Below are 11,424 nucleotides of genomic sequence, written 5' to 3'. Positions count from 1 at the left end.
CAGAGACATGGTAATACCTAATGTTATTTTCTGCTGTAACTGTGTCCTCTCCTGAAATATTTACTGTTACGTAAAGCATGGTTGTGCATGGTATTCAGTGTAACACATGCCAGACCTCTAGGTGATATCTGTCAACAGGAAAGCCACCCTTTCTGCTTCCCTTGTGGTATTTTTTGGCAGGTTTGTTCCTGAGCTGTATCATGTTAGAGTAAATAATTCCCCTTGTCTTCTTTCCTTCATAGTGGGAAAGAACTGAGAAAAGGGAGATGTTTCCTTGCGGTTTGTGTATTTCTTTATCATCTGTAACAAAGGATTATCTCACGTTAATAAGGTATGATCCAGTATAAACTGTAGCTATCTCTGGTTGAGAATACCTCCTGCTTGGAGGGCAGTTAATTACTTAGTGCTATTCATGTTTTGAGGTTTCCTGTGAGGTAGGTGCTACATAGTTACTGCTTTACTGTTTGACTGACATTCCATTTTGTTGCTTTGGCATGATCTGTGGAATAAATGACAGATGTAGTGGAAATTCATTTTAAGGTCTGGCATAATCTGGGAGATAATTAAATTTGTAACTTTTGTGTTTGAAAACATTCAGCCTTCACATGTTGCTTTTGTCGTGCATTTTTATTTTCAGTTAGTGTTGCCATGGTGTCATTGTGGTTTTAGCAGTACTGATAACTAAGTGCTATCTCCTGTAGGCATTTAAAGTGGGCTGTTAGTCTTCTAGCAGGAATGGATTATAAGCGCCAACTAACATTTTATAATTCAGCACATGTTATTCACTTGATTACTTCCCCCCATAAACGATGTTGCAGAGGGACCTTGTTTATTTCTTTGTAGGGTGTGTGTGTGTGTGTGTGTGTGTGTGTGTGTGTGTGTGTGTGTGTGTGTGTGTGTGTGTGGTGTCTGCTAGCATCTGGCTGGAAGAAAACACGATCTTGCTAAACTGATGCTGTGGAGAGCCATTCATTTTGAGACTGTTGGCCCTTATTCCATTTTATGCTTGCATCACTTTTGATGGCTTATATAGGGTCACATTCTTAGGAATTGAAACAAAGTTGATGCTGTCTGATTTCAAAAAGTGTGTAACTTGAGTAGAAGCAAGTGTGAAGAGTTTTGGTGCTAAGTATTTTAAGAGTTTAGTTTCAGGGTAGTAATGGTAGCCTTGTCACTGATCTTGAGCTTCCCACTGTTTTTTTATGGTACCTGTTGTCTTCATTTACTTCCTCAACTCTAACGTTTAGGTGAAACAATCAGCGAGCAAATCATTTGTCTGTTGTGAAGAACTGTTTTAGCATGCCTAGAATATGTCACATTGGAAAAGCAGACACATCTTTTGGCTTATTTTCTCCTGTATGTTGCAGGAATGGGATCAGGAGGCTGAAGAAGCAAAGAAAAAATACGAGAAGTCTTTGAAGGAGTACAAGGAGAGTGGCGCTGCAGAGGCCTTCCAGCAGTAAGTAGCCCCATCCATTTCCGTAACACTTGCACTGAGATGATGGGTACCCTGACTGAAGTGTTTAGTCCATGAGCTGGAGGAAGTGTAGTTCATGTGTCTTCCACTTTCAGTAAACATTTCTTTAACCTAGTAAATGCAATGAGTAACATTTCAGGCTTCAGGGATGCATAACTAGCAGCAGCATTTTGACTTTCTAATCAGTAGTGATATTGCAGACTGCCTTTATAGTGCACTTTGCTATTTTTTTCTCCATTGTAGGTGAACATCTCGCGCTGTCCACAAAAATCTGTTGAAGCCTTGCTGACTTTAATCCTACAAGAATGTGTGCTCCAGGCTGGTATGAGCTTAGCACTGAGCAGCATTTTACCTTCTGCAAGGATGATACCACATTACGAACAGAAGATGATTGACTTTAATAATTGGCTTAGTTTCTGGTGTCATTCTAAGGGGGTGCAATATTTGTCAGCATGGAAGAAGATGGTCGACAGACCACGCTGCTTTGCCAGGAATGGCTGCACCTCTCCCCTCTAGGCTTTTGAATATTGGCTAAAATCTTGTCTTCCCCCATAGTGCCTTTTTTAGGCAATGCCATACTGACAGTACTTCCAGCATAGCCAATCAAAACCAAGAAAATCTAAATGTATTACTCCTCAGTTCTAGGAGTCTAAACAAAAAACTGCACTCCCTAGAAGCTGTATTCACCCTAGAGAATGCTGACATCTGTGCAGTCACTGAAACATGCTGTGCAGTCACTGAAGCATGGATTAAAGCCACAGAGAGCACACTGACAGGGCAAGGTTATAATGCCTTCCACAAATTTAGACCAGCTACTACACAGATAGGGACTAAAGTTGGAAGTGTCTCAATTTGCTTTAAAAATATATATACCTCAAGGCTGGTCAAACTGGCAAGTGCACTTGAAGTTGTCCATGTTTAAATCACCATAGGCAAAATCCTGTACCACTTTATTGTCTTGCAAGGGTCCCACTCTGACCCAGGAAACCCATACCATGTATTTAAACTTACTGGAAACACTCACCATCCAACCCAGTATCGTATTTATGGGTGACTTTGCATTACTATTAAGTGGGAATTCCAACCTTATCAAATATACAGGCACAGAGATTCCTGGATTTTGTATACAAGCTCCCTGGACCAGATTGTCAATGCACCAACCAAGGATGCAACCATACTGGATCCGGTCGTCACTGATACTGGAGAGTGCTGCGCGCACCCCCTAGGGTAATTCTTCCCTGGTAGGGTCAGACCACATAATAGTCTACTTTGAAGTAAAAAATAAAACCTGGACCCTCGGTTAACCTTTGAATATTCAGGAAAATACTCTAAGACCAATGTCCGGCTATTAAGTGATAACATGGCAAAATTTCAAGCCCCTATAAACTCTGGGAACACTGCTGCCTTTGCAGAAGTGTTCACAGAAACCTATGCAAGCATGTTTAATAGCTGCATAAAGGCAGCTGTACCCAGCAGGAAGAAGTACAGAACTAATTCAAAAAACAAGCCACTTTAATGGAATCACAAAATCAATAGGCTGTATAACAGAAGGAAGAAAATTGTTGCAAAAATTAGGAGATGCAGCACCCAACAGGTTAAAACTAACGAACAACTCAGAGGACAAATAGTCTATCAAAGCCAAATTTGAGGTAAATTAATGATGACTACAAGGCATTCTTTAGATATGTCCACATCTTCAAAGGCAATACACAATTGTGTGCAGAACTCTTTGTAAATGGGGCCTCCTATACTGAGCCAGAAGATATAGCAAACTTACTGGCTGACAAATTCAGCTCAAACTTTACCTCCCCCCCCCCCCCCCAACCTTCCCTCAGGACATACTGTCAGATATAACTTCCCCTGCTGTCACTAGGGAACAGGTCCTTAATGCTGTCTCTAAAGCCAAGAACACTGCATTAATGGTCCCAGACAGTATCCCAGGATGCCTTCTAAACATGAAACTTGACCTGTCAGGCCCTCTGGAATTGCTGTTTAACTGTAGCCTTCCAACAGGCTTAGTGCATCTTGAATTGAGAACAGCAACAGTCGTCCCTCTACACAAAGTTGGTCTATCTACAGACCCTGAAAACTACAGACCCATAAGTCTCCGTAGTTTCATATTGCAAAGCCATGGAAAGAATGATCGTGGAAATGATCAATAGTGATGTAGTAAATTTCCAGACACTGGACCCAACCCAGTTGCCTCTACTCAACCTGGTGGACTTCTTTGAAAAGGTCACCAAAGCAATGGATGAGGGCAGAATGGTTCACACTGCCTGCCTTAACCTGGCCAAGGCATTTGACATTTGACACAATACCCCACTCAGGCATTGACAAACTCGAGGTTAGTTGCAAACCCTTATGTCACCCGGTGGATAACCAACTGGTTCACAGACACGACCCAGGAAGTTAGAATTGGGGAGGCCACCTCTGCAAAGAGGCCAGTCACAAGTGGAGTCCTTCGGGGAGCAATCCTGGGACTGTTCGTTTTTGGCATTTACTTCTCTGAAGTCGTGGCTGACTAAATTGGCAGTTGATTGCAAATTAGGAGCTGACATTAAATCCCACACCGACACAAATGCCCTTCAGAAATGGTTGAGACACAACTGGTTACAGAGCAGTGGACTATAAATGCCAAGAAATGTATAATAGTATCCTTCGGGAAGTCTTCTACCTCTGGCAGTTGTCATACTGACAACACACCCTTAGAGTTGACCCAGTAGTCAGTGACATGTGTAGACAGTGATCTAGCCTTGACCATCACCTGTCTACGAAAGTGAGGAAATAGTTCTATGGTGAGCAACTTATAACCAAAGGTATGGCATACAAGTCCAAGGAAGTCATTGTTCCACTTTAGTTACAATTCATCAGACTTGTCAGTGAAATTTACACCGGGCCTGGCAGCTATGTCCCTTATGGACAGAGGTAGCTTATAAATGCCTGGCCTTCGATGTTCTGTTAAGATGCAGGACATCATTATTCTTTCAGGAAAACTTGGCTAGTCTTAGAAAGGTCCCCTTAGAAGTCCGGGAAATCAAAAGGGAAAAGACAGTGCAGGAAAAAGTGGGAAATGGAAAATACAGACCAAGCTAAGAAGGCACACTGGTTTGTTAACAAAGAGGCTAAAAGAGCAGTTGCAAGAACAATCTATTATAAACACTATACCAGCTTCTGGAAAGTGACTGAGTAGATGGCACAAAAAAAAAATTTTTTCATTAGACACCCCGCTTAAGGGATGCCAGCAGTAACCTGATTACCCGTCCACAGTACACCAATGGCAGATGGAAGGAGTACTTTCAGCAGTTTCTGAATGAAGAAAACTCCACAGAAGCTGTACTGCTCAAGACGCAGCGTACGATGAAAGAAGAGGTAGAGCCCACCCTAGAAGAAATAACAGCACTAAGGAAAATGAAAGGGAAATGGGCTCAGATGCGGTCACAGCAGATATGATAAAGATGTTGTGCGAGTTAGGGGAGAAGTGTCTCCTGAATGTACTCCTAGCCGACTGGAGAGTAAGCATACTTGTGTCAGTGTACAAGAACAAAGGAGATGTCCATACGGGTAGTATAGAGGTATCAAACTGCTGTCACACTGCATGAAAGTTCTAGAGAGGGTGATTGACTAAATAGTAAAAAGTAAGTTTGGAGATGAGCGGTCTGATTCAGATGTGCACCAGGGTTCAGCTCTGAGCCCACTGCTGTTCATACTGGTGATGGACTATATTAACAAACTGGTAGGAGGGATCAGATGAGCAAAGTTGCTGTATGCAGCCAATGTGGCATTACAGGTAGACTGTCAGGATGTAATGCAAAACTTGAAGGCACGTGGGATGAAACTGAGTTGTAATGGCAGCAAATGGAGTAAATCCCAAGCAGCTGAGAATTGAGATAAAAGGGAACTAGTTGAACAGGATAACAGCTCCAAGTACCTGGGAATTGTGGTTGAAGAAAAGGGAAGTCTGAATGAGGAGCACAAATCTAGAATCAGAGGGGGCTGCATCCACCTGGCAGTGTGTTGTGGGTAGTGTATGACAGAAGAATGCCAAAGAAGCTAAAAAGTAAGGTGTACAAAAATTGGTGTGACTGGCAGTATGGTATTGTAAAGAAACCTGGGCAGTAAAGGCAGAGCAGTTGAAGCTAGAAGTGATGGAGATGTGCCTGAGATTGGTGTTGGGATGCATACTGTCCCACATGTGCTGGAAAGCAGAAGAAAGTTTGGCAAAAAAAAATTTGGGACGGGCAAGGAAGAAAGTAAGAGGAAAACAGGACGTCCAGCAAGGAGATGGATTGTTAGAGAAATCCTGTGACAGTCGGTCATAACTGTCAAAGGTAGGAGAGTACCATATAATTGAGAGAATGGCTGCATTTGGCACGGCATCCCAACCCCATATAGAAAACGGGAAAAGGGGGAATGATGATTTGTCATCTGACCAGGTAAAATTAAATTTCACGGTGGTTCTTGAGGTGGCGATGCTTCCTGAGCTGAAATTGGTAAAATAGTCATTCACATCAAGACAGTCTGGCACCAATTTGTGCAAGTCCATGGCAGTGATTTCAGTATATGTTGTAACTACTGGTCATCCCAAAGGTGGCTAGGCTTATACTTGGGGATATTTTATGCATGCTTCATAGCTATTCACAGTCTTCTCCAGCATCTGTACACATTTAGGATCTACTGTATTTACTTTGACTGTCATAAGTTCACTTGTAGATGGACTGTTTTTGTGTGTTGAAGCTGTTAATTCAGGTCATTGGGTATTATTAAAACACAGCTATTTGTCTTTATTTATTTTTATTAGTACAGCCAGTGTTTTCATTATATATTGTAACTACTGGTGGTTTCACAGCTGGCTAGGCGTCTACTTGGGAATATTTTATGCGTGCTTCATAGCTATTCACAGTCTTCAAAATCCATACACTTTTAAGATCTGTCATATTAGACTGTCATTGGTTTTCTTTTAGCTGGACTGTTTTTGATTTCCTCTGTCAGAGATGTTAATGTGGTAATGTCTTAATTCAGGCCTTTGGGTATTATTGAAATGTGCCCATTTGTCATTTGTTTGGCTAGTACAGACCCAGCCTTTCTCATAATATACTTGCTCAGTCATGCAACCATGTCTAGTGTAACAACTTCCTTTTTGGTCTGCCTTTTATTTATCAAAATTTTTGTTTCTAATACCGTAGTAGAAATGGACCACGTTCCGTACTCAAGGTACAATTAGACTACAGGAAATTAACATTGCTAAAGTCTGTTTGCCATGTGTGCTCTTTTCAGTATACTTGGTGAACCCCAAATTGCACCTTCTTCCAGTTCAGATGGAGTTGCATTTATTGGTAGTATATTCAAGTGTTTGAAAATGATTTATTAGCTGTTCTGCTCCTGCTTCTGTTGGGACTATCTTGGTGGCTTTTTCCCACATTGCTGTAGTTTCACCTTGCATGTCATTCATTTTATGACTGTCTGCCTCAGTACATAGGGTAGTATAATTGCTGGTTGTAGCTATTTCAATGATTAATGATACTTTTGTCCTTTTTTTTTGTTCTTGTACTTGCTTCCACTTTAACTGTTGGTGTTAGATGATCCCATATGATTAGAACATTTTCGATGATTTGTGGTTCATTGTTTACCAAGCAAATTTGGTTTGTAGTCTGCACAATAGCCAGTGCAATGGTATTGCACAGTTATGCCTTTCAGTATACAGTCCCTTACCCATGATTGCATTGCAGCCAGCAACAAAATGAGCAGCTGTTTCTAATTCTGTATTGCAGAACCTGTGTTTGTCTTTATCTCCCACTTTTTCTTTATACTTGTTTATGTATCCCACTATTTTGAGCTACAGTTGTTAGCCTTTCAGGAGTTCTTTACGCTTGCCACTATAGTGTGGGTTTCCATTTTTCTTTCCCTTTCTTCTGGCGCTGTTCTTTATATTCTTTATTTTTTCACTTCTTGCGCTGCTTGATCCTCCTCTAGTTCTGGTTTGATTTTCATCCCAGTCCTCCTTGAAATAATTCTGCTATATGAAGCAAAATTATCTTTATTCTTATTTTTCCCATGTTTTACCATTTTCACTGTGTTTGGATCTGATTATGTCAATAAGGACATATGCAGTCCCACAGCCGCTGACCTGTGCATACATTCAGTTTTGCTGGGACCCATAGCTCCTTCAGACCAATGGATATATAATCTCGGCATGCACTATATACATCTCTTTTGACAAGCATGAAGCATTTTTATTGTCCCACTGATTTTTGTTTTCTGGGGTCATTCAGTCACACCAAAGCTGTAAGGTAAAACAGGAAGGACAAGTTCATTTACATGTTTAACTTTATTTCTGGATGTCAAGGAAATGTTTAGTATTAACTTTAAGCTACTAAAGTATTCCTTACAAAGCTTTGTTCCCATGTGTAAATGTTTTATTTTCTACTTTTCATCTGTTCAGAAATGTTTATACACCCCCTCCTGTTCAAGTTTTTTTTTTATATCACATTCCTCTTCCAGGTTGATATTTTCTTGGGGATACAGTTTTTCTGATATAAATGTGCATGTCAATAATTTTTACTTGGGGTTAAATCTGCCATTTTTGTCTCCTTACTTCATTTCAGTCGCTGTTGGCAGTATTCCCTACTACTGGGCCTTTACTGTCAACTCCCCGAGATCTCTTCTGATTTTTAGAAGTTGAGATCCTTCCCACTGGTAGGCCTGCTTCCCAGTACATGTATAAACCAGGCATCCACCTATTTCTCATAAATTTTTGCCAGTTTGTTTCCAATGTCTTGCTTCGTCTGGCAACGAGGAAAGTTCATGTAAAAATGTTGCAAAGCTGGTCCACTTCGGAGCTTGGAAGTAGATAAGTATCACGGGGGGGGGGGTTGTTTTCTTTAACTTATTTGCTTTTGGCTTCAGTATTTTTTTTGATTTAGCCATACGTTTTGGCCCAAAGGGAATAGATGCCTGTGGTCATATCCCTCATTAAAAACTACCAGAGTTGCTGTGTTATGCTTGGGCTTGGACCATGATGCACAGAACTGTGATATCTGGTAAGATGTACCTTGAATCCAGAAGCCTTAGATTGTATACCCTGCATGACTACCTTGAGTGGAAGTGGCTTGAGGCCTTAGCTCATTCAGCTGTGGCATCCACAGCAACATTGTGACCCCCTGATGAAAAAGAAGGCAAATGAATGGCAGGTGCAGCTTTGATGTCTAAAGTCCCCTGGCCAGTCCAATGGTACCTGACCTGGTACTGTGCTTTCACAGCCCCAGACCAAAAACTGCTGCACCACAGGCTGCTGGTAGTGCCACTTTGAAGGCTGCCTTGTCTGCGGGACCTGACATGTCTATCTGGACTGGACTTTCAGCCCTAGACACCTCTGTGTCAGACGGAGGTGGTTTCTGTGAGGAGTATAGTAGGATCCTTTGACCCCTAGTTAGGGAGGAAGGTGCAGACTTCGTAATGAAAGTCTTTCCTTCCCTCACTGTGATAGTAAGGCTTTCAGGCTGAGCATCCCTTTGAAAAAGACTCTCAAAACCAAGTACCTCTCACCATCTCCTGCCACCAGGCAGACACCTTGCTTACAAGTTTATGGTGGGTCGCCCCTATAACCCAAGTTTTCACTGAATAGTGGTAGTCTGTGTGGCTTAAATTGTCTTTAGGTTCTGTACCAGGGGCTGAACCTTCAGTTTTTGGGTTTCCCATCTCCAAGAAAATGATGGATCACTCTCCTGTGCAGAAAGAAACTTTCTGGAAAACGGAGGGGGGATGAAGTAGATTATGCCTTTTATATGTTTACCCATCTTGGATATCATGGTGATAACTATCTCCTTGTATTTCTTCTCGTATGAAATTCCTTTGGGAAGCCTCTCACTAGGGTGAAAAGCTTCTTCAAATGGGAAGGGAAGGAGGCCTGTGAAGCAAAAGAGGTACTTTGACCTGCCGTGGTTATTCCTGCAAAACTAGGACCTCTAGAGGAAGTTTTTTTAGCAGCCTGTCTGTAACAAGACTGTCGGCCCTCTGTACTGAAGAAACCCGACTGGTTGTATGTGGTGCAAAAGCCCTAAATATTTTACAGGAACCCCTGTGTTGGTGTCTGTGGATCCTTTGTAAAGAGCCCCAACTAGTTCTTGCAAGTAATATACTTTGAATGAGAAAGAAAGAAGGGAAAATAGGTCTCAAGAAATTTGAGACAAAAATATGCTGGCATTCAGAGCTGTCAGATGCCAAGATACTAATGAGCAAGTTTCAGATAGCTCTGTTAGACTACTTGAGAGAATGTAGGTCAGTATTCCTCACCTTCCTGAGGGGAAGACTTTAGAACTTGCCCAGGGCAGATGGTGATATGGATTCAGTGGATGCAGCATCCCATGGACTTTGTGATTAGGAGATGTCTCTGGCTGATATGCACCCACTGAGAGAATGTGAAGTGCATCTCTTAAATGCCTGTCTTGACAAGGGCCTTCTCTTTGGGAGACCTACAGCAGATTATTTAAAAAGTTGGAGGAAAGTGACAAAGTTGTGCAAGGGATTAAGCAACTTTTTAACCCCCATGCCACTTTGACAGGAATTACCCTTCAGGTTTAAGCCACTTTTATCATAGACAAGGAGTAAACAAGCCCATTGGTAAGGGAGGGCAGTTCAGGACAAGATGGTAGGCAGAAAGAGAAACCCTGGGGGCCTTAACCCCACGCCTCTAACAGATAGCTGCAATGACAACCTGGAAAACCTCCCTCCCTCTTCATACCCAAACACTCCAACTTCCCCAGTATCAGAATATCAGGTAGGATCTCTCTGCTTGTCATTTTGAGAATCCTTAAAGGACAAATGGATACTGGAGATAATCAAAAAATTTCCAGAAATGTTGGAGATCCCCACAGTACCATAAAACCAATAACATCTAATTCCCCTACCAGTACTTTTAGACCTTGTACAAAAAGGAGTTAGAAAGGGTTGCTTTCCAAAGAAAAACATTTTTTTTTCTGAAGGCTGTCTCTGGGGTAAAGAAGAGGACACATGGAGACACATGTTTGACTAGTCCAAATAAAATGCCTATCTAAAGGAAACTAAATTCAAAATGCTGGCAGTTCATGTCTTTCTCCCCCCTTCTGTTTCCAGAATCCCTGCTGGTCACCCCAGACTTGTATCATAGATTTCTTTGCAGGGTGCTATCCCTATCTGTTTACTTCCTTACACTTCAGTGTAGCCACTGTACCCCAGGGTCTTTACAAAATGCCTGGCCCCAGTGATTGCCTTTTGTCAAACCAAGGGCATTCATCTTTCCATACTTGAATAACTTCCTCATTCAGGCGCATTCACAGGAAGAGGTGGGCAGGGCCATGTTACATGACTGTGGGCATTTTCCACAGACTGGTTTAACAGTGAACCTACGGAAGTCAAGCTTTTCCCTTTCCAAAAAGTGATCTTTTTAGGCTCACTGACAGATACCATTATACAAAAGAGCATTCCTGCCTACAGACAAAAAGTTAGAGCTTTATTCGTGTCACAGAACAGAAACAAACCACAATTTGAAAGTACCTCAGGGCACTGGTATTCATGGATTTCACCTTATTGATACCAGTAATAAGACTACACATGCAAAAGCTTCAGTGGTGTCTGAGGTCTACGTGGACCCAACATACAGTCACTATAAAAACATTCCTATTCTGGCTTATCCAAATAACTGTAATGTTGGACAAGGCACAGCGGTTTAACCCTTATCCCCCTTTTCTTCAAGAAATTTCCAGTCAAACCATTAACAGATGCATCAGGGCATGACTTGAAGGCCTTCATTTAGAATCTCAAAAGTACAGGGAGTGTGGAATGCTGACAAAAGAAGCAGCATGTAACTGAAAAGGAGATGTTGGCTTTTATTCAAGGGCTGATAACTTTCAGCCAAGATTGTAAAGACAGTACTCTTCATAGAGGCAGGGAGAGAACTCCACAGTGATGTGGTA

At 41.8% G+C, this 11,424-nt stretch overlaps 1 protein-coding gene across 1 annotated transcript in view; it reads left to right on the top strand.

Annotated features, from left to right (window-relative positions):
- The window catches only part of SSRP1 (structure specific recognition protein 1), a gene marked incomplete in the record, with an annotated part of 1,053,281 nt that overhangs the window by 788,565 nt on the left and 253,292 nt on the right, over positions 1-11,424 (top strand). The window contains 1 exon segment of the mRNA XM_044084178.1: positions 1,368-1,459. Within this exon segment, the coding sequence (XP_043940113.1) occupies positions 1,368-1,459 (92 nt within the window).

This window comes from Protopterus annectens, chromosome 9.part0 (genome assembly GCF_019279795.1).
Source record: "Protopterus annectens isolate FY-2018-M chromosome 9.part0, PAN1.0, whole genome shotgun sequence".
NCBI lineage: Eukaryota > Metazoa > Chordata > Ceratodontiformes > Protopteridae > Protopterus > Protopterus annectens.
This window is presented reverse-complemented; position numbering and strand designations above follow the sequence as displayed.